Below are 27576 nucleotides of genomic sequence, written 5' to 3' on the forward strand. Positions count from 1 at the left end.
ATGAGGACAAAATATTTCACAACAATGACTTGAGATAACCAAGATTGATTCCTGTGTTCCTAAAAGATGACAGAAGACAAAGGCTTAATATGCTATAGCACAATACTCAAGTAAGTCACTTATTATAGAAAAGGAAAGACAGACATAACAAAGATCTCTGATTTGAATTAGAATTATAAAATATAGGACATAAAAACAAACAAAAAAAAAGGCCAGCTAATATTCATCAATGCATGAAAAAGGAAAACAATGCAAATAGATTTACAATTATTTTCTAAACACATTAAGGAAATAAAGACCAGTGTCCGGGTCGGGCACGCAGCGGCGGAGGAGCTGCATGTAGGTGAGGTTCTCATGGGTGTTGGGGTCGAAGAAGCCCTTGGTGTCGTCGGTGGGGTCGGAGAGGACCTGGTTCATCTCCTGGTCAAAGTAGCCGCGCCGGTAGGCCACCTCCACGGGGAGGCGGTGGCTGTGCACGGGGTCGATGATGCCGCCGGTGGCGATCTGGGCCTCGAGCAGGCGGATGCCGTGCTCCTTGACGATGAGCTCCTTCTTCATGGCCTGGAAGAGGGAGATCTGGTGGCCGGTGTAGGGGTCGGTGTAGCCCGTCACGGCCCTCTCGGCCGACAGGAGCTTCTCGTGCAGCTCGCTGCCCACCAGCCCGGACGAGACAGCCTCGTCCACGGAGAGCTTCTTGTTGGTGAGCGGGTCAACGATGAAGCCGGTGGCAGCCTGCGCCTCCAGCAGCACCAGGGCCGTGCCCTGCCTCAGGATGCCCTTCCACATGGCCTGGTAGATGCTCATCTTCTCCATCTTGGCGGGGTCGGCCTTGGAGGGCACCAGCACGCCGGCGATGCAGCCCGTGCCGTCCAGGTAGCGCTTGACGGAGGCCATTTCCGTCACCTCCTCCACCGTCCTGGAGCCCTGGACGAGGTCGGCCAGCGTGTCCTTGTCGATGATGCCCGAGTCCACCAGGTCCGAGGCAGTCACCTGCCTCCTGAGGCCCCTGAATTTCACGTTGCTGCTCCGCTCCACCGCCTCCTCGATGAGGACGGTGAGGAGCCTTGCCAGCTCGTCCAGCGCCAGGCTCCCGGCCCGGACCTTCCCCAGCAGCTCCTGCCTCTTCGCCTCGGAGACGTACTTGGAGAAGAGGAGCTCCCACAGGGAGACCTTCCTGCCGTGGAAGTCGCCCGCTGAGACCTCGACAGTGCGGGACTTCAGGGACCGCTCCAGCTCCTGCTCCCGCTCCCGCTCCTGCTCCTGCTCCCGCTCCCGCTGCTGCCGGGAAGCCGTGGCCTCGCCGTTCTCGGCCAGCGGTGGGGCCTCCTGCTGCGTCGGCTTGCGGGCCAGGGCAGCGCCTTGGCCCTGGCCCTCAGCCCCGGTGATGATGGCGGTGAGGAGGGTGATCATCTCCGAGATGGTGACCGTCCCCGCCTTGTACTTCCGGAGGAGGTCCTGGCGCCGGTGGTCGGGGACGTAGCGGGAGAAGAGGAGCTCCCAGACGGTGACGCTCTGGCCCTGGAAGAGCCCCACGCTGACGGCGGTGCGGGCGGCCTGCAGGGCTTTGCGGGCGTCCTCGGTCAGCTGGTAGAGCACGGAGCCCTTGTCCATCAGCTGGAGCATGAGCAGCCCCGTGTCCGGGTCGGGCACGCAGCGGCGGAGGAGCTGCATGTAGGTGAGGTTCTCATGGGTGTTGGGGTCGAAGAAGCCCTTGGTGTCGTCGGTGGGGTCGGAGAGGACCTGGTTCATCTCCTGGTCAAAGTAGCCGCGCCGGTAGGCCACCTCCACGGGGAGGCGGTGGCTGTGCACGGGGTCGATGATGCCGCCGGTGGCGATCTGGGCCTCGAGCAGGCGGATGCCGTGCTCCTTGACGATGAGCTCCTTCTTCATGGCCTGGAAGAGGGAGATCTGGTGGCCGGTGTAGGGGTCGGTGTAGCCCGTCACGGCCCTCTCGGCCGACAGGAGCTTCTCGTGCAGCTCGCTGCCCACCAGCCCGGACGAGACGGCCTCGTCCACGGAGAGCTTCTTGTTGGTGAGCGGGTCAACGATGAAGCCGGTGGCAGCCTGCGCCTCCAGCAGCACCAGGGCCGTGCCCTGCCTCAGGATGCCCTTCCACATGGCCTGGTAGATGCTCATCTTCTCCATCTTGGCGGGGTCGGCCTTGGAGGGCACCAGCACGCCGGCGATGCAGCCCGTGCCGTCCAGGTAGCGCTTGACGGAGGCCATTTCCGTCACCTCCTCCACCGTCCTGGAGCCCTGGACGAGGTCGGCCAGCGTGTCCTTGTCGATGATGCCCGAGTCCACCAGGTCCGAGGCAGTCACCTGCCTCCTGAGGCCCCTGAATTTCACGTTGCTGCTCCGCTCCACCGCCTCCTCGATGAGGACGGTGAGGAGCCTTGCCAGCTCGTCCAGCGCCAGGCTCCCGGCCCGGACCTTCCCCAGCAGCTCCTGCCTCTTCGCCTCGGAGACGTACTTGGAGAAGAGGAGCTCCCACAGGGAGACCTTCCTGCCGTGGAAGTCGCCCGCCGAGACCTCGACAGTGCGGGACTTCAGGGACCGCTCCAGCTCCTGCTCCCGCTCCCGCTCCCGCTCCTGCTCCCGCTCCCGCTGCTGCCGGGAAGCCGTGGCCTCGCCGTTCTCGGCCAGCGGTGGGGCCTCCTGCTGCGTCGGCTTGCGGGCCAGGGCAGCGCCTTGGCCCTGGCCCTCAGCCCCGGTGATGATGGCGGTGAGGAGGGTGATCATCTCCGAGATGGTGACCGTCCCCGCCTTGTACTTCCGGAGGAGGTCCTGGCGCCGGTGGTCGGGGACGTAGCGGGAGAAGAGGAGCTCCCAGACGGTGACGCTCTGGCCCTGGAAGAGCCCCACGCTGACGGCGGTGCGGGCGGCCTGCAGGGCTTTGCGGGCGTCCTCGGTCAGCTGGTAGAGCACGGAGCCCTTGTCCATCAGCTGGAGCATGAGCAGCCCCGTGTCCGGGTCGGGCACGCAGCGGCGGAGGAGCTGCATGTAGGTGAGGTTCTCATGGGTGTTGGGGTCGAAGAAGCCCTTGGTGTCGTCGGTGGGGTCGGAGAGGACCTGGTTCATCTCCTGGTCAAAGTAGCCGCGCCGGTAGGCCACCTCCACGGGGAGGCGGTGGCTGTGCACGGGGTCGATGATGCCGCCGGTGGCGATCTGGGCCTCGAGCAGGCGGATGCCGTGCTCCTTGACGATGAGCTCCTTCTTCATGGCCTGGAAGAGGGAGATCTGGTGGCCGGTGTAGGGGTCGGTGTAGCCCGTCACGGCCCTCTCGGCCGACAGGAGCTTCTCGTGCAGCTCGCTGCCCACCAGCCCGGACGAGACGGCCTCGTCCACGGAGAGCTTCTTGTTGGTGAGCGGGTCAACGATGAAGCCGGTGGCAGCCTGCGCCTCCAGCAGCACCAGGGCCGTGCCCTGCCTCAGGATGCCCTTCCACATGGCCTGGTAGATGCTCATCTTCTCCATCTTGGCGGGGTCGGCCTTGGAGGGCACCAGCACGCCGGCGATGCAGCCCGTGCCGTCCAGGTAGCGCTTGACGGAGGCCATTTCCGTCACCTCCTCCACCGTCCTGGAGCCCTGGACGAGGTCGGCCAGCGTGTCCTTGTCGATGATGCCCGAGTCCACCAGGTCCGAGGCAGTCACCTGCCTCCTGAGGCCCCTGAATTTCACGTTGCTGCTCCGCTCCACCGCCTCCTCGATGAGGACGGTGAGGAGCCTTGCCAGCTCGTCCAGCGCCAGGCTCCCGGCCCGGACCTTCCCCAGCAGCTCCTGCCTCTTCGCCTCGGAGACGTACTTGGAGAAGAGGAGCTCCCACAGGGAGACCTTCCTGCCGTGGAAGTCGCCCGCCGAGACCTCGACAGTGCGGGACTTCAGGGACCGCTCCAGCTCCTGCTCCCGCTCCCGCTCCTGCTCCTGCTCCCGCTCCCGCTGCTGCCGGGAAGCCGTGGCCTCGCCGTTCTCGGCCAGCGGTGGGGCCTCCTGCTGCGTCGGCTTGCGGGCCAGGGCAGCGCCTTGGCCCTGGCCCTCAGCCCCGGTGATGATGGCGGTGAGGAGGGTGATCATCTCCGAGATGGTGACCGTCCCCGCCTTGTACTTCCGGAGGAGGTCCTGGCGCCGGTGGTCGGGGACGTAGCGGGAGAAGAGGAGCTCCCAGACGGTGACGCTCTGGCCCTGGAAGAGCCCCACGCTGACGGCGGTGCGGGCGGCCTGCAGGGCTTTGCGGGCGTCCTCGGTCAGCTGGTAGAGCACGGAGCCCTTGTCCATCAGCTGGAGCATGAGCAGCCCCGTGTCCGGGTCGGGCACGCAGCGGCGGAGGAGCTGCATGTAGGTGAGGTTCTCATGGGTGTTGGGGTCGAAGAAGCCCTTGGTGTCGTCGGTGGGGTCGGAGAGGACCTGGTTCATCTCCTGGTCAAAGTAGCCGCGCCGGTAGGCCACCTCCACGGGGAGGCGGTGGCTGTGCACGGGGTCGATGATGCCGCCGGTGGCGATCTGGGCCTCGAGCAGGCGGATGCCGTGCTCCTTGACGATGAGCTCCTTCTTCATGGCCTGGAAGAGGGAGATCTGGTGGCCGGTGTAGGGGTCGGTGTAGCCCGTCACGGCCCTCTCGGCCGACAGGAGCTTCTCGTGCAGCTCGCTGCCCACCAGCCCGGACGAGACAGCCTCGTCCACGGAGAGCTTCTTGTTGGTGAGCGGGTCAACGATGAAGCCGGTGGCAGCCTGCGCCTCCAGCAGCACCAGGGCCGTGCCCTGCCTCAGGATGCCCTTCCACATGGCCTGGTAGATGCTCATCTTCTCCATCTTGGCGGGGTCGGCCTTGGAGGGCACCAGCACGCCGGCGATGCAGCCCGTGCCGTCCAGGTAGCGCTTGACGGAGGCCATTTCCGTCACCTCCTCCACCGTCCTGGAGCCCTGGACGAGGTCGGCCAGCGTGTCCTTGTCGATGATGCCCGAGTCCACCAGGTCCGAGGCAGTCACCTGCCTCCTGAGGCCCCTGAATTTCACGTTGCTGCTCCGCTCCACCGCCTCCTCGATGAGGACGGTGAGGAGCCTTGCCAGCTCGTCCAGCGCCAGGCTCCCGGCCCGGACCTTCCCCAGCAGCTCCTGCCTCTTCGCCTCGGAGACGTACTTGGAGAAGAGGAGCTCCCACAGGGAGACCTTCCTGCCGTGGAAGTCGCCCGCCGAGACCTCGACAGTGCGGGACTTCAGGGACCGCTCCAGCTCCTGCTCCCGCTCCCGCTCCTGCTCCTGCTCCCGCTCCCGCTGCTGCCGGGAAGCCGTGGCCTCGCCGTTCTCGGCCAGCGGTGGGGCCTCCTGCTGCGTCGGCTTGCGGGCCAGGGCAGCGCCTTGGCCCTGGCCCTCAGCCCCGGTGATGATGGCGGTGAGGAGGGTGATCATCTCCGAGATGGTGACCGTCCCCGCCTTGTACTTCCGGAGGAGGTCCTGGCGCCGGTGGTCGGGGACGTAGCGGGAGAAGAGGAGCTCCCAGACGGTGACGCTCTGGCCCTGGAAGAGCCCCACGCTGACGGCGGTGCGGGCGGCCTGCAGGGCTTTGCGGGCGTCCTCAGTCAGCTGGTAGAGCACGGAGCCCTTGTCCATCAGCTGGAGCATGAGCAGCCCCGTGTCCGGGTCGGGCACGCAGCGGCGGAGGAGCTGCATGTAGGTGAGGTTCTCATGGGTGTTGGGGTCGAAGAAGCCCTTGGTGTCGTCGGTGGGGTCGGAGAGGACCTGGTTCATCTCCTGGTCAAAGTAGCCGCGCCGGTAGGCCACCTCCACGGGGAGGCGGTGGCTGTGCACGGGGTCGATGATGCCGCCGGTGGCGATCTGGGCCTCGAGCAGGCGGATGCCGTGCTCCTTGACGATGAGCTCCTTCTTCATGGCCTGGAAGAGGGAGATCTGGTGGCCGGTGTAGGGGTCGGTGTAGCCCGTCACGGCCCTCTCGGCCGACAGGAGCTTCTCGTGCAGCTCGCTGCCCACCAGCCCGGACGAGACGGCCTCGTCCACGGAGAGCTTCTTGTTGGTGAGCGGGTCAACGATGAAGCCGGTGGCAGCCTGCGCCTCCAGCAGCACCAGGGCCGTGCCCTGCCTCAGGATGCCCTTCCACATGGCCTGGTAGATGCTCATCTTCTCCATCTTGGCGGGGTCGGCCTTGGAGGGCACCAGCACGCCGGCGATGCAGCCCGTGCCGTCCAGGTAGCGCTTGACGGAGGCCATTTCCGTCACCTCCTCCACCGTCCTGGAGCCCTGGACGAGGTCGGCCAGCGTGTCCTTGTCGATGATGCCCGAGTCCACCAGGTCCGAGGCAGTCACCTGCCTCCTGAGGCCCCTGAATTTCACGTTGCTGCTCCGCTCCACCGCCTCCTCGATGAGGACGGTGAGGAGCCTTGCCAGCTCGTCCAGCGCCAGGCTCCCGGCCCGGACCTTCCCCAGCAGCTCCTGCCTCTTCGCCTCGGAGACGTACTTGGAGAAGAGGAGCTCCCACAGGGAGACCTTCCTGCCGTGGAAGTCGCCCGCCGAGACCTCGACAGTGCGGGACTTCAGGGACCGCTCCAGCTCCTGCTCCCGCTCCCGCTCCCGCTCCTGCTCCCGCTCCCGCTGCTGCCGGGAAGCCGTGGCCTCGCCGTTCTCGGCCAGCGGTGGGGCCTCCTGCTGCGTCGGCTTGCGGGCCAGGGCAGCGCCTTGGCCCTGGCCCTCAGCCCCGGTGATGATGGCGGTGAGGAGGGTGATCATCTCCGAGATGGTGACCGTCCCCGCCTTGTACTTCCGGAGGAGGTCCTGGCGCCGGTGGTCGGGGACGTAGCGGGAGAAGAGGAGCTCCCAGACGGTGACGCTCTGGCCCTGGAAGAGCCCCACGCTGACGGCGGTGCGGGCGGCCTGCAGGGCTTTGCGGGCGTCCTCGGTCAGCTGGTAGAGCACGGAGCCCTTGTCCATCAGCTGGAGCATGAGCAGCCCCGTGTCCGGGTCGGGCACGCAGCGGCGGAGGAGCTGCATGTAGGTGAGGTTCTCATGGGTGTTGGGGTCGAAGAAGCCCTTGGTGTCGTCGGTGGGGTCGGAGAGGACCTGGTTCATCTCCTGGTCAAAGTAGCCGCGCCGGTAGGCCACCTCCACGGGGAGGCGGTGGCTGTGCACGGGGTCGATGATGCCGCCGGTGGCGATCTGGGCCTCGAGCAGGCGGATGCCGTGCTCCTTGACGATGAGCTCCTTCTTCATGGCCTGGAAGAGGGAGATCTGGTGGCCGGTGTAGGGGTCGGTGTAGCCCGTCACGGCCCTCTCGGCCGACAGGAGCTTCTCGTGCAGCTCGCTGCCCACCAGCCCGGACGAGACGGCCTCGTCCACGGAGAGCTTCTTGTTGGTGAGCGGGTCAACGATGAAGCCGGTGGCAGCCTGCGCCTCCAGCAGCACCAGGGCCGTGCCCTGCCTCAGGATGCCCTTCCACATGGCCTGGTAGATGCTCATCTTCTCCATCTTGGCGGGGTCGGCCTTGGAGGGCACCAGCACGCCGGCGATGCAGCCCGTGCCGTCCAGGTAGCGCTTGACGGAGGCCATTTCCGTCACCTCCTCCACCGTCCTGGAGCCCTGGACGAGGTCGGCCAGCGTGTCCTTGTCGATGATGCCCGAGTCCACCAGGTCCGAGGCAGTCACCTGCCTCCTGAGGCCCCTGAATTTCACGTTGCTGCTCCGCTCCACCGCCTCCTCGATGAGGACGGTGAGGAGCCTTGCCAGCTCGTCCAGCGCCAGGCTCCCGGCCCGGACCTTCCCCAGCAGCTCCTGCCTCTTCGCCTCGGAGACGTACTTGGAGAAGAGGAGCTCCCACAGGGAGACCTTCCTGCCGTGGAAGTCGCCCGCCGAGACCTCGACAGTGCGGGACTTCAGGGACCGCTCCAGCTCCTGCTCCCGCTCCCGCTCCTGCTCCTGCTCCCGCTCCCGCTGCTGCCGGGAAGCCGTGGCCTCGCCGTTCTCGGCCAGCGGTGGGGCCTCCTGCTGCGTCGGCTTGCGGGCCAGGGCAGCGCCTTGGCCCTGGCCCTCAGCCCCGGTGATGATGGCGGTGAGGAGGGTGATCATCTCCGAGATGGTGACCGTCCCCGCCTTGTACTTCCGGAGGAGGTCCTGGCGCCGGTGGTCGGGGACGTAGCGGGAGAAGAGGAGCTCCCAGACGGTGACGCTCTGGCCCTGGAAGAGCCCCACGCTGACGGCGGTGCGGGCGGCCTGCAGGGCTTTGCGGGCGTCCTCGGTCAGCTGGTAGAGCACGGAGCCCTTGTCCATCAGCTGGAGCATGAGCATCCCCGTGTCCGGGTCGGGCACGCAGCGGCGGAGGAGCTGCATGTAGGTGAGGTTCTCATGGGTGTTGGGGTCAAAGAAGCCCTTGGTGTCGTCGGTGGGGTCGGAGAGGACCTGGTTCATCTCCTGGTCAAAGTAGCCGCGCCGGTAGGCCACCTCCACGGGGAGGCGGTGGCTGTGCACGGGGTCGATGATGCCGCCGGTGGCGATCTGGGCCTCGAGCAGGCGGATGCCGTGCTCCTTGACGATGAGCTCCTTCTTCATGGCCTGGAAGAGGGAGATCTGGTGGCCGGTGTAGGGGTCGGTGTAGCCCGTCACGGCCCTCTCGGCCGACAGGAGCTTCTCGTGCAGCTCGCTGCCCACCAGCCCGGACGAGACGGCCTCGTCCACGGAGAGCTTCTTGTTGGTGAGCGGGTCAACGATGAAGCCGGTGGCAGCCTGCGCCTCCAGCAGCACCAGGGCCGTGCCCTGCCTCAGGATGCCCTTCCACATGGCCTGGTAGATGCTCATCTTCTCCATCTTGGCGGGGTCGGCCTTGGAGGGCACCAGCACGCCGGCGATGCAGCCCGTGCCGTCCAGGTAGCGCTTGACGGAGGCCATTTCCGTCACCTCCTCCACCGTCCTGGAGCCCTGGACGAGGTCGGCCAGCGTGTCCTTGTCGATGATGCCCGAGTCCACCAGGTCCGAGGCAGTCACCTGCCTCCTGAGGCCCCTGAATTTCACGTTGCTGCTCCGCTCCACCGCCTCCTCGATGAGGACGGTGAGGAGCCTTGCCAGCTCGTCCAGCGCCAGGCTCCCGGCCCGGACCTTCCCCAGCAGCTCCTGCCTCTTCGCCTCGGAGACGTACTTGGAGAAGAGGAGCTCCCACAGGGAGACCTTCCTGCCGTGGAAGTCGCCCGCCGAGACCTCGACAGTGCGGGACTTCAGGGACCGCTCCAGCTCCTGCTCCCGCTCCCGCTCCTGCTCCTGCTCCCGCTCCCGCTGCTGCCGGGAAGCCGTGGCCTCGCCGTTCTCGGCCAGCGGTGGGGCCTCCTGCTGCGTCGGCTTGCGGGCCAGGGCAGCGCCTTGGCCCTGGCCCTCAGCCCCGGTGATGATGGCGGTGAGGAGGGTGATCATCTCCGAGATGGTGACCGTCCCCGCCTTGTACTTCCGGAGGAGGTCCTGGCGCCGGTGGTCGGGGACGTAGCGGGAGAAGAGGAGCTCCCAGACGGTGACGCTCTGGCCCTGGAAGAGCCCCACGCTGACGGCGGTGCGGGCGGCCTGCAGGGCTTTGCGGGCGTCCTCGGTCAGCTGGTAGAGCACGGAGCCCTTGTCCATCAGCTGGAGCATGAGCAGCCCCGTGTCCGGGTCGGGCACGCAGCGGCGGAGGAGCTGCATGTAGGTGAGGTTCTCATGGGTGTTGGGGTCGAAGAAGCCCTTGGTGTCGTCGGTGGGGTCGGAGAGGACCTGGTTCATCTCCTGGTCAAAGTAGCCGCGCCGGTAGGCCACCTCCACGGGGAGGCGGTGGCTGTGCACGGGGTCGATGATGCCGCCGGTAGCGATCTGGGCCTCGAGCAGGCGGATGCCGTGCTCCTTGACGATGAGCTCCTTCTTCATGGCCTGGAAGAGGGAGATCTGGTGGCCGGTGTAGGGGTCGGTGTAGCCCGTCACGGCCCTCTCGGCCGACAGGAGCTTCTCGTGCAGCTCGCTGCCCACCAGCCCGGACGAGACGGCCTCGTCCACGGAGAGCTTCTTGTTGGTGAGCGGGTCAACGATGAAGCCGGTGGCAGCCTGCGCCTCCAGCAGCACCAGGGCCGTGCCCTGCCTCAGGATGCCCTTCCACATGGCCTGGTAGATGCTCATCTTCTCCATCTTGGCGGGGTCGGCCTTGGAGGGCACCAGCACGCCGGCGATGCAGCCCGTGCCGTCCAGGTAGCGCTTGACAGAGGCCATTTCCGTCACCTCCTCCACCGTCCTGGAGCCCTGGACGAGGTCGGCCAGCGTGTCCTTGTCGATGATGCCCGAGTCCACCAGGTCCGAGGCAGTCACCTGCCTCCTGAGGCCCCTGAATTTCACGTTGCTGCTCCGCTCCACCGCCTCCTCGATGAGGACGGTGAGGAGCCTTGCCAGCTCGTCCAGCGCCAGGCTCCCGGCCCGGACCTTCCCCAGCAGCTCCTGCCTCTTCGCCTCGGAGACGTACTTGGAGAAGAGGAGCTCCCACAGGGAGACCTTCCTGCCGTGGAAGTCGCCCGCCGAGACCTCGACAGTGCGGGACTTCAGGGACCGCTCCAGCTCCTGCTCCCGCTCCCGCTCCTGCTCCTGCTCCCGCTCCCGCTGCTGCCGGGAAGCCGTGGCCTCGCCGTTCTCGGCCAGCGGTGGGGCCTCCTGCTGCGTCGGCTTGCGGGCCAGGGCAGCGCCTTGGCCCTGGCCCTCAGCCCCGGTGATGATGGCGGTGAGGAGGGTGATCATCTCCGAGATGGTGACCGTCCCCGCCTTGTACTTCCGGAGGAAGTCCTGGCGCCGGTGGTCGGGGACGTAGCGGGAGAAGAGGAGCTCCCAGACGGTGACGCTCTGGCCCTGGAAGAGCCCCACGCTGACGGCGGTGCGGGCGGCCTGCAGGGCTTTGCGGGCGTCCTCGGTCAGCTGGTAGAGCACGGAGCCCTTGTCCATCAGCTGGAGCATGAGCAGCCCCGTGTCCGGGTCGGGCACGCAGCGGCGGAGGAGCTGCATGTAGGTGAGGTTCTCATGGGTGTTGGGGTCGAAGAAGCCCTTGGTGTCGTCGGTGGGGTCGGAGAGGACCTGGTTCATCTCCTGGTCAAAGTAGCCGCGCCGGTAGGCCACCTCCACGGGGAGGCGGTGGCTGTGCACGGGGTCGATGATGCCGCCGGTGGCGATCTGGGCCTCGAGCAGGCGGATGCCGTGCTCCTTGACGATGAGCTCCTTCTTCATGGCCTGGAAGAGGGAGATCTGGTGGCCGGTGTAGGGGTCGGTGTAGCCCGTCACGGCCCTCTCGGCCGACAGGAGCTTCTCGTGCAGCTCGCTGCCCACCAGCCCGGACGAGACGGCCTCGTCCACGGAGAGCTTCTTGTTGGTGAGCGGGTCAACGATGAAGCCGGTGGCAGCCTGCGCCTCCAGCAGCACCAGGGCCGTGCCCTGCCTCAGGATGCCCTTCCACATGGCCTGGTAGATGCTCATCTTCTCCATCTTGGCGGGGTCGGCCTTGGAGGGCACCAGCACGCCGGCGATGCAGCCCGTGCCGTCCAGGTAGCGCTTGACGGAGGCCATTTCCGTCACCTCCTCCACCGTCCTGGAGCCCTGGACGAGGTCGGCCAGCGTGTCCTTGTCGATGATGCCCGAGTCCACCAGGTCCGAGGCAGTCACCTGCCTCCTGAGGCCCCTGAATTTCACGTTGCTGCTCCGCTCCACCGCCTCCTCGATGAGGACGGTGAGGAGCCTTGCCAGCTCGTCCAGCGCCAGGCTCCCGGCCCGGACCTTCCCCAGCAGCTCCTGCCTCTTCGCCTCGGAGACGTACTTGGAGAAGAGGAGCTCCCACAGGGAGACCTTCCTGCCGTGGAAGTCGCCCGCCGAGACCTCGACAGTGCGGGACTTCAGGGACCGCTCCAGCTCCTGCTCCCGCTCCCGCTCCTGCTCCTGCTCCCGCTCCCGCTGCTGCCGGGAAGCCGTGGCCTCGCCGTTCTCGGCCAGCGGTGGGGCCTCCTGCTGCGTCGGCTTGCGGGCCAGGGCAGCGCCTTGGCCCTGGCCCTCAGCCCCGGTGATGATGGCGGTGAGGAGGGTGATCATCTCCGAGATGGTGACCGTCCCCGCCTTGTACTTCCGGAGGAGGTCCTGGCGCCGGTGGTCGGGGACGTAGCGGGAGAAGAGGAGCTCCCAGACGGTGACGCTCTGGCCCTGGAAGAGCCCCACGCTGACGGCGGTGCGGGCGGCCTGCAGGGCTTTGCGGGCGTCCTCAGTCAGCTGGTAGAGCACGGAGCCCTTGTCCATCAGCTGGAGCATGAGCAGCCCCGTGTCCGGGTCGGGCACGCAGCGGCGGAGGAGCTGCATGTAGGTGAGGTTCTCATGGGTGTTGGGGTCGAAGAAGCCCTTGGTGTCGTCGGTGGGGTCGGAGAGGACCTGGTTCATCTCCTGGTCAAAGTAGCCGCGCCGGTAGGCCACCTCCACGGGGAGGCGGTGGCTGTGCACGGGGTCGATGATGCCGCCGGTGGCGATCTGGGCCTCGAGCAGGCGGATGCCGTGCTCCTTGACGATGAGCTCCTTCTTCATGGCCTGGAAGAGGGAGATCTGGTGGCCGGTGTAGGGGTCGGTGTAGCCCGTCACGGCCCTCTCGGCCGACAGGAGCTTCTCGTGCAGCTCGCTGCCCACCAGCCCGGACGAGACGGCCTCGTCCACGGAGAGCTTCTTGTTGGTGAGCGGGTCAACGATGAAGCCGGTGGCAGCCTGCGCCTCCAGCAGCACCAGGGCCGTGCCCTGCCTCAGGATGCCCTTCCACATGGCCTGGTAGATGCTCATCTTCTCCATCTTGGCGGGGTCGGCCTTGGAGGGCACCAGCACGCCGGCGATGCAGCCCGTGCCGTCCAGGTAGCGCTTGACGGAGGCCATTTCCGTCACCTCCTCCACCGTCCTGGAGCCCTGGACGAGGTCGGCCAGCGTGTCCTTGTCGATGATGCCCGAGTCCACCAGGTCCGAGGCAGTCACCTGCCTCCTGAGGCCCCTGAATTTCACGTTGCTGCTCCGCTCCACCGCCTCCTCGATGAGGACGGTGAGGAGCCTTGCCAGCTCGTCCAGCGCCAGGCTCCCGGCCCGGACCTTCCCCAGCAGCTCCTGCCTCTTCGCCTCGGAGACGTACTTGGAGAAGAGGAGCTCCCACAGGGAGACCTTCCTGCCGTGGAAGTCGCCCGCCGAGACCTCGACAGTGCGGGACTTCAGGGACCGCTCCAGCTCCTGCTCCCGCTCCCGCTCCTGCTCCTGCTCCCGCTCCCGCTGCTGCCGGGAAGCCGTGGCCTCGCCGTTCTCGGCCAGCGGTGGGGCCTCCTGCTGCGTCGGCTTGCGGGCCAGGGCAGCGCCTTGGCCCTGGCCCTCAGCCCCGGTGATGATGGCGGTGAGGAGGGTGATCATCTCCGAGATGGTGACCGTCCCCGCCTTGTACTTCCGGAGGAGGTCCTGGCGCCGGTGGTCGGGGACGTAGCGGGAGAAGAGGAGCTCCCAGACGGTGACGCTCTGGCCCTGGAAGAGCCCCACGCTGACGGCGGTGCGGGCGGCCTGCAGGGCTTTGCGGGCGTCCTCGGTCAGCTGGTAGAGCACGGAGCCCTTGTCCATCAGCTGGAGCATGAGCAGCCCCGTGTCCGGGTCGGGCACGCAGCGGCGGAGGAGCTGCATGTAGGTGAGGTTCTCATGGGTGTTGGGGTTGAAGAAGCCCTTGGTGTCGTCGGTGGGGTCGGAGAGGACCTGGTTCATCTCCTGGTCAAAGTAGCCGCGCCGGTAGGCCACCTCCACGGGGAGGCGGTGGCTGTGCACGGGGTCGATGATGCCGCCGGTGGCGATCTGGGCCTCGAGCAGGCGGATGCCGTGCTCCTTGACGATGAGCTCCTTCTTCATGGCCTGGAAGAGGGAGATCTGGTGGCCGGTGTAGGGGTCGGTGTAGCCCGTCACGGCCCTCTCGGCCGACAGGAGCTTCTCGTGCAGCTCGCTGCCCACCAGCCCGGACGAGACGGCCTCGTCCACGGAGAGCTTCTTGTTGGTGAGCGGGTCAACGATGAAGCCGGTGGCAGCCTGCGCCTCCAGCAGCACCAGGGCCGTGCCCTGCCTCAGGATGCCCTTCCACATGGCCTGGTAGATGCTCATCTTCTCCATCTTGGCGGGGTCGGCCTTGGAGGGCACCAGCACGCCGGCGATGCAGCCCGTGCCGTCCAGGTAGCGCTTGACGGAGGCCATTTCCGTCACCTCCTCCACCGTCCTGGAGCCCTGGACGAGGTCGGCCAGCGTGTCCTTGTCGATGATGCCCGAGTCCACCAGGTCCGAGGCAGTCACCTGCCTCCTGAGGCCCCTGAATTTCACGTTGCTGCTCCGCTCCACCGCCTCCTCGATGAGGACGGTGAGGAGCCTTGCCAGCTCGTCCAGCGCCAGGCTCCCGGCCCGGACCTTCCCCAGCAGCTCCTGCCTCTTCGCCTCGGAGACGTACTTGGAGAAGAGGAGCTCCCACAGGGAGACCTTCCTGCCGTGGAAGTCGCCCGCCGAGACCTCGACAGTGCGGGACTTCAGGGACCGCTCCAGCTCCTGCTCCCGCTCCCGCTCCTGCTCCTGCTCCCGCTCCCGCTGCTGCCGGGAAGCCGTGGCCTCGCCGTTCTCGGCCAGCGGTGGGGCCTCCTGCTGCGTCGGCTTGCGGGCCAGGGCAGCGCCTTGGCCCTGGCCCTCAGCCCCGGTGATGATGGCGGTGAGGAGGGTGATCATCTCCGAGATGGTGACCGTCCCCGCCTTGTACTTCCGGAGGAGGTCCTGGCGCCGGTGGTCGGGGACGTAGCGGGAGAAGAGGAGCTCCCAGACGGTGACGCTCTGGCCCTGGAAGAGCCCCACGCTGACGGCGGTGCGGGCGGCCTGCAGGGCTTTGCGGGCGTCCTCGGTCAGCTGGTAGAGCACGGAGCCCTTGTCCATCAGCTGGAGCATGAGCAGCCCCGTGTCCGGGTCGGGCACGCAGCGGCGGAGGAGCTGCATGTAGGTGAGGTTCTCATGGGTGTTGGGGTCGAAGAAGCCCTTGGTGTCGTCGGTGGGGTCGGAGAGGACCTGGTTCATCTCCTGGTCAAAGTAGCCGCGCCGGTAGGCCACCTCCACGGGGAGGCGGTGGCTGTGCACGGGGTCGATGATGCCGCCGGTAGCGATCTGGGCCTCGAGCAGGCGGATGCCGTGCTCCTTGACGATGAGCTCCTTCTTCATGGCCTGGAAGAGGGAGATCTGGTGGCCGGTGTAGGGGTCGGTGTAGCCCGTCACGGCCCTCTCGGCCGACAGGAGCTTCTCGTGCAGCTCGCTGCCCACCAGCCCGGACGAGACGGCCTCGTCCACGGAGAGCTTCTTGTTGGTGAGCGGGTCAACGATGAAGCCGGTGGCAGCCTGCGCCTCCAGCAGCACCAGGGCCGTGCCCTGCCTCAGGATGCCCTTCCACATGGCCTGGTAGATGCTCATCTTCTCCATCTTGGCGGGGTCGGCCTTGGAGGGCACCAGCACGCCGGCGATGCAGCCCGTGCCGTCCAGGTAGCGCTTGACGGAGGCCATTTCCGTCACCTCCTCCACCGTCCTGGAGCCCTGGACGAGGTCGGCCAGCGTGTCCTTGTCGATGATGCCCGAGTCCACCAGGTCCGAGGCAGTCACCTGCCTCCTGAGGCCCCTGAATTTCACGTTGCTGCTCCGCTCCACCGCCTCCTCGATGAGGACGGTGAGGAGCCTTGCCAGCTCGTCCAGCGCCAGGCTCCCGGCCCGGACCTTCCCCAGCAGCTCCTGCCTCTTCGCCTCGGAGACGTACTTGGAGAAGAGGAGCTCCCACAGGGAGACCTTCCTGCCGTGGAAGTCGCCCGCCGAGACCTCGACAGTGCGGGACTTCAGGGACCGCTCCAGCTCCTGCTCCCGCTCCCGCTCCTGCTCCTGCTCCCGCTCCCGCTGCTGCCGGGAAGCCGTGGCCTCGCCGTTCTCGGCCAGCGGTGGGGCCTCCTGCTGCGTCGGCTTGCGGGCCAGGGCAGCGCCTTGGCCCTGGCCCTCAGCCCCGGTGATGATGGCGGTGAGGAGGGTGATCATCTCCGAGATGGTGACCGTCCCCGCCTTGTACTTCCGGAGGAGGTCCTGGCGCCGGTGGTCGGGGACGTAGCGGGAGAAGAGGAGCTCCCAGACGGTGACGCTCTGGCCCTGGAAGAGCCCCACGCTGACGGCGGTGCGGGCGGCCTGCAGGGCTTTGCGGGCGTCCTCGGTCAGCTGGTAGAGCACGGAGCCCTTGTCCATCAGCTGGAGCATGAGCAGCCCCGTGTCCGGGTCGGGCACGCAGCGGCGGAGGAGCTGCATGTAGGTGAGGTTCTCATGGGTGTTGGGGTCGAAGAAGCCCTTGGTGTCGTCGGTGGGGTCGGAGAGGACCTGGTTCATCTCCTGGTCAAAGTAGCCGCGCCGGTAGGCCACCTCCACGGGGAGGCGGTGGCTGTGCACGGGGTCGATGATGCCGCCGGTGGCGATCTGGGCCTCGAGCAGGCGGATGCCGTGCTCCTTGACGATGAGCTCCTTCTTCATGGCCTGGAAGAGGGAGATCTGGTGGCCGGTGTAGGGGTCGGTGTAGCCCGTCACGGCCCTCTCGGCCGACAGGAGCTTCTCGTGCAGCTCGCTGCCCACCAGCCCGGACGAGACGGCCTCGTCCACGGAGAGCTTCTTGTTGGTGAGCGGGTCAACGATGAAGCCGGTGGCAGCCTGCGCCTCCAGCAGCACCAGGGCCGTGCCCTGCCTCAGGATGCCCTTCCACATGGCCTGGTAGATGCTCATCTTCTCCATCTTGGCGGGGTCGGCCTTGGAGGGCACCAGCACGCCGGCGATGCAGCCCGTGCCGTCCAGGTAGCGCTTGACGGAGGCCATTTCCGTCACCTCCTCCACCGTCCTGGAGCCCTGGACGAGGTCGGCCAGCGTGTCCTTGTCGATGATGCCCGAGTCCACCAGGTCCGAGGCAGTCACCTGCCTCCTGAGGCCCCTGAATTTCACGTTGCTGCTCCGCTCCACCGCCTCCTCGATGAGGACGGTGAGGAGCCTTGCCAGCTCGTCCAGCGCCAGGCTCCCGGCCCGGACCTTCCCCAGCAGCTCCTGCCTCTTCGCCTCGGAGACGTACTTGGAGAAGAGGAGCTCCCACAGGGAGACCTTCCTGCCGTGGAAGTCGCCCGCCGAGACCTCGACAGTGCGGGACTTCAGGGACCGCTCCAGCTCCTGCTCCCGCTCCCGCTCCTGCTCCTGCTCCCGCTCCCGCTGCTGCCGGGAAGCCGTGGCCTCGCCGTTCTCGGCCAGCGGTGGGGCCTCCTGCTGCGTCGGCTTGCGGGCCAGGGCAGCGCCTTGGCCCTGGCCCTCAGCCCCGGTGATGATGGCGGTGAGGAGGGTGATCATCTCCGAGATGGTGACCGTCCCCGCCTTGTACTTCCGGAGGAGGTCCTGGCGCCGGTGGTCGGGGACGTAGCGGGAGAAGAGGAGCTCCCAGACGGTGACGCTCTGGCCCTGGAAGAGCCCCACGCTGACGGCGGTGCGGGCGGCCTGCAGGGCTTTGCGGGCGTCCTCGGTCAGCTGGTAGAGCACGGAGCCCTTGTCCATCAGCTGGAGCATGAGCAGCCCCGTGTCCGGGTCGGGCACGCAGCGGCGGAGGAGCTGCATGTAGGTGAGGTTCTCATGGGTGTTGGGGTCGAAGAAGCCCTTGGTGTCGTCGGTGGGGTCGGAGAGGACCTGGTTCATCTCCTGGTCAAAGTAGCCGCGCCGGTAGGCCACCTCCACGGGGAGGCGGTGGCTGTGCACGGGGTCGATGATGCCGCCGGTGGCGATCTGGGCCTCGAGCAGGCGGATGCCGTGCTCCTTGACGATGAGCTCCTTCTTCATGGCCTGGAAGAGGGAGATCTGGTGGCCGGTGTAGGGGTCGGTGTAGCCCGTCACGGCCCTCTCGGCCGACAGGAGCTTCTCGTGCAGCTCGCTGCCCACCAGCCCGGACGAGACGGCCTCGTCCACGGAGAGCTTCTTGTTGGTGAGCGGGTCAACGATGAAGCCGGTGGCAGCCTGCGCCTCCAGCAGCACCAGGGCCGTGCCCTGCCTCAGGATGCCCTTCCACATGGCCTGGTAGATGCTCATCTTCTCCATCTTGGCGGGGTCGGCCTTGGAGGGCACCAGCACGCCGGCGATGCAGCCCGTGCCGTCCAGGTAGCGCTTGACGGAGGCCATTTCCGTCACCTCCTCCACCGTCCTGGAGCCCTGGACGAGGTCGGCCAGCGTGTCCTTGTCGATGATGCCCGAGTCCACCAGGTCCGAGGCAGTCACCTGCCTCCTGAGGCCCCTGAATTTCACGTTGCTGCTCCGCTCCACCGCCTCCTCGATGAGGACGGTGAGGAGCCTTGCCAGCTCGTCCAGCGCCAGGCTCCCGGCCCGGACCTTCCCCAGCAGCTCCTGCCTCTTCGCCTCGGAGACGTACTTGGAGAAGAGGAGCTCCCACAGGGAGACCTTCCTGCCGTGGAAGTCGCCCGCCGAGACCTCGACAGTGCGGGACTTCAGGGACCGCTCCAGCTCCTGCTCCCGCTCCCGCTCCTGCTCCTGCTCCCGCTCCCGCTGCTGCCGGGAAGCCGTGGCCTCGCCGTTCTCGGCCAGCGGTGGGGCCTCCTGCTGCGTCGGCTTGCGGGCCAGGGCAGCGCCTTGGCCCTGGCCCTCAGCCCCGGTGATGATGGCGGTGAGGAGGGTGATCATCTCCGAGATGGTGACCGTCCCCGCCTTGTACTTCCGGAGGAGGTCCTGGCGCCGGTGGTCGGGGACGTAGTGGGAGAAGAGGAGCTCCCAGACGGTGACGCTCTGGCCCTGGAAGAGCCCCACGCTGACGGCGGTGCGGGCGGCCTGCAGGGCTTTGCGGGCGTCCTCGGTCAGCTGGTAGAGCACGGAGCCCTTGTCCATCAGCTGGAGCATGAGCAGCCCCGTGTCCGGGTCGGGCACGCAGCGGCGGAGGAGCTGCATGTAGGTGAGGTTCTCATGGGTGTTGGGGTCGAAGAAGCCCTTGGTGTCGTCGGTGGGGTCGGAGAGGACCTGGTTCATCTCCTGGTCAAAGTAGCCGCGCCGGTAGGCCACCTCCACGGGGAGGCGGTGGCTGTGCACGGGGTCGATGATGCCGCCGGTGGCGATCTGGGCCTCGAGCAGGCGGATGCCGTGCTCCTTGACGATGAGCTCCTTCTTCATGGCCTGGAAGAGGGAGATCTGGTGGCCGGTGTAGGGGTCGGTGTAGCCCGTCACGGCCCTCTCGGCCGACAGGAGCTTCTCGTGCAGCTCGCTGCCCACCAGCCCGGACGAGACGGCCTCGTCCACGGAGAGCTTCTTGTTGGTGAGCGGGTCAACGATGAAGCCGGTGGCAGCCTGCGCCTCCAGCAGCACCAGGGCCGTGCCCTGCCTCAGGATGCCCTTCCACATGGCCTGGTAGATGCTCATCTTCTCCATCTTGGCGGGGTCAGCCTTGGAGGGCACCAGCACGCCGGCGATGCAGCCCGTGCCGTCCAGGTAGCGCTTGACGGAGGCCATTTCCGTCACCTCCTCCACCGTCCTGGAGCCCTGGACGAGGTCGGCCAGCGTGTCCTTGTCGATGATGCCCGAGTCCACCAGGTCCGAGGCAGTCACCTGCCTCCTGAGGCCCCTGAATTTCACGTTGCTGCTCCGCTCCACCGCCTCCTCGATGAGGACGGTGAGGAGCCTTGCCAGCTCGTCCAGCGCCAGGCTCCCGGCCCGGACCTTCCCCAGCAGCTCCTGCCTCTTCGCCTCGGAGACGTACTTGGAGAAGAGGAGCTCCCACAGGGAGACCTTCCTGCCGTGGAAGTCGCCCGCCGAGACCTCGACAGTGCGGGACTTCAGGGACCGCTCCAGCTCCTGCTCCCGCTCCCGCTCCTGCTCCTGCTCCCGCTCCCGCTGCTGCCGGGAAGCCGTGGCCTCGCCGTTCTCGGCCAGCGGTGGGGCCTCCTGCTGCGTCGGCTTGCGGGCCAGGGCAGCGCCTTGGCCCTGGCCCTCAGCCCCGGTGATGATGGCGGTGAGGAGGGTGATCATCTCCGAGATGGTGACCGTCCCCGCCTTGTACTTCCGGAGGAGGTCCTGGCGCCGGTGGTCGGGGACGTAGCGGGAGAAGAGGAGCTCCCAGACGGTGACGCTCTGGCCCTGGAAGAGCCCCACGCTGACGGCGGTGCGGGCGGCCTGCAGGGCTTTGTGGGCGTCCTCGGTCAGCTGGTAGAGCACGGAGCCCTTGTCCATCAGCTGGAGCATGAGCAGCCCCGTGTCCGGGTCGGGCACGCAGCGGCGGAGGAGCTGCATGTAGGTGAGGTTCTCATGGGTGTTGGGGTCGAAGAAGCCCTTGGTGTCGTCGGTGGGGTCGGAGAGGACCTGGTTCATCTCCTGGTCAAAGTAGCCGCGCCGGTAGGCCACCTCCACGGGGAGGCGGTGGCTGTGCACGGGGTCGATGATGCCGCCGGTGGCGATCTGGGCCTCGAGCAGGCGGATGCCGTGCTCCTTGACGATGAGCTCCTTCTTCATGGCCTGGAAGAGGGATAATTTCTGTCCTGTGCACGGGTCGGTGTAACCTGTCACAGCTTTCTCTGCACAGAGAAGTTTTTTTTGTAGCTCGCTGCCCACCAGCCCGGACGAGACGGCCTCGTCCACGGAGAGCTTCTTGTTGGTGAGCGGGTCAACGATGAAGCCGGTGGCAGCCTGCGCCTCCAGCAGCACCAGGGCTGTCCCTGGTCTCAGGATGCCCTTCCACATGGCCTGGTAGATGCTCATCTTCTCCATCTTGGCGGGGTCGGCCTTGGAGGGCACCAGCACACCGGCAATGCTTCCAGTTCCCTCCAGGTATCTTCTGACCGTATTAATTTGTGCTATTTCTTGTGCCGTCTCTTTTCCTTCATGGAGTTTTTCCATTGTTTCTTCTGTAATTATCTCTGCATTGAGAAGTTCTGATGCTGTTATTTTTTGTCTGAGTCCTTGGAACCAGATATCACTTCTGTGGTCTTCTTTTTCTTTAATGATATTTAGTATTGTATCAATGATTCCTTGTAGAATGTGATGGGATTTCTCTTTATATTTTCTCACCAATTCTTTTCTTTTCTCTTCTGTGATATACTCAGAACAGAGAAGTTCCCACAGTGATAATACATGTCCTTTGTATTTTCCAACAGGCACTTGTACCTTTGTAGATAATAGGGCATTTTTTGTTTGCTCATCAATGTAGAAATAGTCATCTGCTTTTTCCATGACCAGCAGCAGGTACAATCCAGTATCTCTGTCTTTGGAACATCTCTGTAGGAGCTGACTGTAGCTGATTTTCTCATGAGTGTTCGGGTCTATAAAACCTTTGCTACCATGATCTGGATCAGAAAGTAGGAGAAACATATCATCGTCCAAGTAGCCGCGTCGGCAGGCAACCTCTGTGGGGAGGCGGTGGCTGTGCACAGGGTCAATGATGCCGCCGGTGGCGAGCTGGGCCTCAAGCAGGTGGATGCTATGCTCCTTGACTGTTATCTTTTGCCTTATGGCCTGGAAGAGGGATATTTTATTTCCTGCATGAGGGTCTGTGTATCCTGTCACAGCTTTCTCTGCCAGCAGGAGCTTCTTGTGCAAGTTGCTACCCACCAGCCCGGATGAGACGGCCTCATCCACAGAGAGCTTCTTGTTTTTCAGTGGGTCAATGAGAAAACCAGTGGCAGCCTGTGCCTCCAGCAGCCCCAGTGCGCATTGCTCTGGGAGGAGGCCCTTCTTCAGGGCCTGGTAGATGCTCATCTTCTCTTTTCTTGATGGGAGTAGAACCCCAGCAATGCATCCAGTGCCATCCAAGTACCTTTTGATGATGTCCCTCTTTGTGAGGCTGGCAAGCGTGAGACTCCCATCCTGCAGCTGATCTAGAGTTTTCTTGTCAATTATCTCAGAGTTAAACAATTCTGATATTGACACATCCCCCCGGAGTCCTTTAACCTTGAGGGCTTCTGCTCTTTGCTCTCTGTCCTCAATTATTTTGAGGATGAGGGCTACAAGATCTTCCAGAGTGAGGGTTTTGCATTTGTACTGCATCACTAGTTCTTTCCTTTTCTCCTCAGAGATGTAATGAGAGCAGAGAATTTCCCAGATGGAAACTGTTTGGTCCTTAAACTTTCCAACTTTCACTTTAAGGGGCTTTGAGCGCAAAACCTGTTTTGTAAACTCATCAATGTAGAAGTACTTTCCTCCTTCCTGTACAACTTGTAGCATGTACAACCCAGTCTCTGAATCTTGGACACATCTCTCCAGGAGCTGCATGTAGGTGAGGTTCTCATGGGTGTTGGGGTCGAAGAAGCCCTTGGTGTCGTCGGTGGGGTCGGAGAGGACCTGGTTCATCTCCTGGTCAAAGTAGCCGCGCCGGTAGGCCACCTCCACGGGGAGGCGGTGGCTGTGCACGGGGTCGATGATGCCGCCGGTGGCGATCTGGGCCTCGAGCAGGCGGATGCCATGGCTCTTCACAATCAGTCCTTGGTTCATAGCTTCAAACAGAGACATTGGGGCTTTTGTGTAGGGGTCGGTGTAGCCCGTCACGGCTCTTTCTGCACAGAGTAGCTTTTCAAAAATCTCCCCTCCAATTAGACCTGCAGTTAATGCTTCCTCCACTGAAAACTTCTTGTTTTTCTCTGGGTCAATGATGTAGCCAGTGGCAGCTTGCGCCTCCAGCAGCACCAGGGCTGTCCCTGGTCTCAGGATGCCCTTCCTCATGGCCTGGTAGATGCTCATCTTCTCATTGCTTGGCTGTATAAGGACCCCTGCTATGAAATTGCTGCCCTCCAGGTACCTGCGGACAGAGTCCATTTCAGTGACTTCTTTGACTGTTTTCTTCCCCTGGTTGAGCTCATCGAGCGTTTTTTTGTCTATCAGTTGAGACTGGAAGAGGTCACTGGCGGATACTCTTTTCCGCAGGCCCTTGAATGCAAACTTCTTGCCTTGTGTCTCAGTGTCTTTGATGATTGTGGTGACAATTGTTATGATTTCATGTAGCACTTCAGTATTCTCAGCTTTGTACTTTTGCACTAGCTCTCTTCTCTTGCTATCTGAGAGGTATTCAGAGTTGAGAAGGTCCCAGACTGACACTGTCTGTCCTTTGAACCGCCCTATGTTGACACAAACAGTCACAGATTTCAGCACCTCCATGGTTTGTTCATCCACACAGAACATCGCGTTTTCTGACAGAGGAAGGAGCCAGAGACCTGACTCAGCCTCATGAATGCACCTGTCCTTCAGCTGCTGGTACGTCACGTTGTCCTTTGTGTTTGGATCAAAAAAGATTTTGGTGCTGTCATTCAGCTGAGAGAGGGTTTGGTTCAGGTCCTCATCGTAGAAGCCATATCTGCATGCAGCCTGGAGTGGAAGGTAATGGTGGTGAATGGGATCAATGACCCCTCCTGTGGCCAGCTGGGCCTCTAGCAAGGGAACAGCATCTCCCAGGGGAATCAGCTCTTTCCTGAGCGCTTGACATAGTGAGATGGAGCTCCCTGTGTAGGGGTCTGTGTAGCCAGTCACTGCCCTCTCAGCCAGAAGAAGTTTCTCGGTGAGCTCTTCACCAACAACAGCTGCTTTCACAGCATCCCTCACGCTGAGTCTCTGGTTTGTTGCTGGGTCAGTTAGGTATCCTGTGGCTGCCTGAGCTTCTAGCAGCCTCAGAGCAGCCCCAGGGAGGAGGAAATTGTTTTTCATGGCATCGTAAAAGCTCATCTTCTTTTTGGATGCCTCTATGAATACCCCAGCGATGCTGCCTGTGCCCTGCAAGTACCTCTTCACACTCTCCATAGCAGCCACTTCCTCAGGAGTTCTTATGCCCTGAGCCAGTTCTTCAAACGTCTTCTCAGTGATGATGCCAGCATCCAGCAGCCAGACTGCAGGGACACTGCCCCGCAAGCCTTCCAAGGTGATGTGGGTGCGGGCTTTCATTTCCATCTCCCCAACCAGTCTGAGCACAAGAGCAACCAGCGGCTGCAGCGACATTTCCTCAGACCGGAACCTCTCCATGACGTCACTCCTCTGCTCCTCAGTGAAATACCCAGAGTGGATTAGCTCCCAGAGGGAGACCCCTTTTTCCTTCACCACAGTTTCCTTAAAAATCTGTTGGATTTGTTCATCAGTGTAGGCATGAGCAGCTGTCTGTGGCAGAGGCAGCAAGTGGAAGCCGGCGATCTCGTCCTTCTTGCAGCGCTTGATTAGCTCGGCGTAGGTCACGGTCTCTTTGCTGTCTGGGACGCAGAAGGCTCTGTTGTTGTCACTGGGCTTAGAAAGGGCCTTGCTTGTGTCCTCATCCAGGCACCCTCGCTTCTGGGCAGATTCTATGGGGATATAGTGGCCACATGTTGGGTCAATGATGCCTCCAGTAGCCATCTGCACCTCCAACAATTGCATGGCCTTTTTGTCAGCAATCAGGCCCTTCTTCATGGCCTGGAAGAGAGGTATCTTCTTGCCTGTGAAAGGATCTTTATAGCCTGTTACAGCCCCTTCTGCATGCTGCAGCTTCTCATGGACTTCTGGCCCAATGACTCCCTCCTTGACAGCATCATCCACACAGAGTTTCTGGTTGTTCACTGGGTCAATGATGAAGCCTGTGGCAGCCTGGGCCTCTAGCAGTAGGAGGGCTGCTCCGGGTACCATGATGTTTTTCTTCATGGCCTCGTAAATGCTTATCCTCTGGTCTGATGGCTGGAGTACAATCCCCCCGATGCTGCCAGAGCCATAGAGGTACTTTCTGACAGAGTCCACGTGCAGGACTTCCTCTGGTGTGACAGATCCCTCCAACACCTTCTCAAACAGGGCCTTGTCAATGACACCTGTTTCCATCAGGTGGTAAGCGCTGACGCTGCCTCTCATGGCTGGGAACTTGATGGGGGCCCATTTTTTCATTTCCTCCTCTAACATGATTCGAATTTGCTCCAGGGTGAGCTTCCTCAGCTGGTAGTGGTTGAATATCTCTCGGCGCCTCCCCTCGCTGAAGTACTCAGAGTTCAGCAGGTCCCACACAGAGACCTTCTCCCCCCGTAACCGCCCAAACCTGACCAGCAGCCAGGAGCTCCTGAAGACTGATCTGGTGGCGTCATCAATGAACTGGCCCTTCTTGCTGTTCAGAGGAAGGAGGCAGAGCCCAGTGGATGGCTCTGTGACGCACTTCTCCTTCAGCTGCAGGTAGGTGAGGTTCTCATGGGTGTTGGGGTCGAAGAAGCCCTTGGTGTCATCACTGGGGTCAGAAAGGATTAAGTTCATCTTCTTGTCAAAGTAGCCGCGCCGGTAGGCCACCTCCACAGGGATGCGGTGGCTGTTGACGGGGTCGATGATGCCGCCGGTGGCGATCTGGGCCTCGAGCAGGCGGATAGCGTGCTCCTTGACGATGAGCTCCTTCTTCATGGCTTGGAAGAGGGAGATCTTGTTCCCTGAGTAAGGATCTCTGTAGCCGGTGACTGATTTCTCTGCAGTCAGTAGCTTGTCATAAACATCTGGGCCAATGACGTTCGCTCTTAACGCCTCATCCACAGAATACCTTTTGTTGGCAGCTGGGTCAATGATAAATCCAGTAGCAGCCTGTGCCTCCAGGAGGATCAGTGACGTTCCTGGCCTTAAAAGTCCTTTCCGCTTTGCCTGGTAGATGCTGATCTTCTCCTGGGAGTCAGGAAGGAGGAGCCCACCAATACTACCTGTCCCTTGCAGGTACTTCTTGACAGTGTCCATGCTGACAACTTCGTTGGCTGATGTTTCTCCCTCCTTCAGTTTCTTAAACAAATCTTTGTTAATGATTTCAGAGCTCAGGAGCTGGTCAGCTGTCACTCGGTCCCTCAGTCCTTCAAAGGTGACATTAGCAGTGGAAGCCATTTCCTCAATGGTAGCACTGACTGCCTTACCCAATTCTTGCGTAGAGAGCGTTCCTGCAAGATACTGCTGGGTGAGAGCAGCTCTTTGCTCACTTTGGATGCAGTCTGAGAAGAGGAGTTTCCAGAGAGACACCGACTTTCCCTTGAATTTACCTAAAGCAATGGGTACCTGTGTGTTTTCCAGAGCTTTTTGGGTCCTATGGTCAAAGAAGAGGTGGGTTCCCTCGGATCCTTCTCTGCTGTCTCCACCAAGTGGCAGCAGCAGGAGCCCTGTGTTGGGATCAGTGACACAGCGCTTGAGCAGGTCTGCGTAGATCAGCTTCTCCTTGGAGCTGGGGTCGAAGAACCCTTTCATGTCATCAGTAGGACTGGAGAGGAGCTGTCTCGTGGCCTCATCCAGGTACCCCCACTTGCAAGCTGTCTCTGTGGGGACACGGAGGTGTCTGCCTGGAGCAATTATACCCCCTGTGGCCATCTGAGCCTCCAGAAGGCAAATGCCATGATCCTTGGGGATAAAGCCCTTCCTCATGGCTTGAAACAGAGAGAGCATTTCTCCAGTGTAGGGGTCCCTGTATCCAGTGATGGTCCTCTCAGCTGAAGACAGTTTCTCATGAAGCTCTGGGCCGATGAGACCGACCCTGACAGCCTCATCAACTGAGTAGCTTTTGTTCTTTATGGGGTCTGTCAGGCTGCCGGTGGAGGCCTGGACTTGCAGGAGCATCAGAGCAGCACCAGGCACGAGGAGATGCTCCCTCAGTGCCTGGTAAAGGCTTTTCCGCTCACTGGAAGGCAGGACAACACCAGCCACGCTCCTTGTCCCATGCAGGAACTGCTGAACAGAGTCATTCTCTGCTACCTCCTGGGCAGAAATTCTTCCCTCCTCAAGACCTCTGAACATGTCAGGGCTGATGATGCCAGAGTCCAGCAGATCCCTGCTGCTCACCCTCCCTCCCAGCCCTGGGAACGTGATTTGCAGGGGCAAGAGGAGGAAGCCTGAGGCCGGATCAACAACACACCTCTTTATAAGCTCCATATAAGTGACCCTCTCCATAGTACTGGGGTTGAGGAACCCTTTGCCATCCTCATTGCTGGGGTCAGAGAGAAGCTGTCTCATCTCTTCATCTAAATATCCCCTCTCACAGGCAACATCTGCTGGGAGCCGGCAGCCGGTGGCTGGGTCAATGATGCCTCCAGTTGCAATCTGGGCCTCTAGCAGCCGAGTACCTTGCTCCCTCCCGATCAGGTCCTTCTGGATAGCCTGGTAGAGGGAGATTTTCTCTTCTGTGTAGGGGTCCACAAAGCCAGTAGCAGCTTTCTCTGCAGAGAGCAGCCTTTCCTTCAGGTCTAGCCCCACCAGCCCCAGCTGCACGGCTTCTGCTACAGAGACATGCCTGTTCTTCACCGGGTCAGTGATGAAGCCTGTGGCTGCCTGGGCCTCGAGAAGACAGAGTGCTGAATCCAAACTCAGAAGATGCTCTCTGGTGGCATCATAAAAGCTCATTATCTTCTTCGAAGCCTCTACATACACTCCAGCAATGATGCCAGCTGCCTCCGAGGGCTCACTGGAAGCATCCATCCCTGTCACATCCCTGTCAGCTGCTTTTTTCTGTTTGCAAGGCAGTATGTCCTGGCACAAGTGGTTTGCTCCTGACATGTCTTCCTGGTGAGAGATGGGGACAGCATGGCCATTCACGGCTGGCTTGCTCTCCAT

At 63.2% G+C, this 27576-nt stretch overlaps 1 protein-coding gene across 1 annotated transcript; it reads right to left on the reverse strand.

Moving 5' to 3' along the window:
• On the reverse strand, nt 1-27576 carry EPPK1 (epiplakin 1). Its single transcript, XM_075490280.1, has 2 exons — nt 10879-27576; nt 1-10539 (listed from the first exon to the last, which is right to left on the reverse strand). The coding sequence occupies exons 1-2, from the start codon at nt 27574-27576 to the stop codon at nt 268-270; spliced, it is 26970 nt and encodes an 8989-aa protein (XP_075346395.1). The 3' UTR covers nt 1-267.

This window comes from Mycteria americana, unplaced genomic scaffold (assembly GCF_035582795.1).
Source record: "Mycteria americana isolate JAX WOST 10 ecotype Jacksonville Zoo and Gardens unplaced genomic scaffold, USCA_MyAme_1.0 Scaffold_53, whole genome shotgun sequence".
In the NCBI taxonomy this organism is placed as follows: domain Eukaryota; kingdom Metazoa; phylum Chordata; class Aves; order Ciconiiformes; family Ciconiidae; genus Mycteria; species Mycteria americana.

Coding starts and splice junctions, on each gene's coding strand:
- EPPK1 (XM_075490280.1), bottom strand. CDS start 27,576: ATGGAGAGCAAGCCAGCCGTGAATGGCCATGCTGTCCCCATCTCTCAC. Junction 10,540..10,878: donor ACGCCCGCAAAGCCCTGCAG/GCCGCCCGCACC, acceptor CGGTCCCTGAAG/TCCCGCACTGTCGAGGTCTC.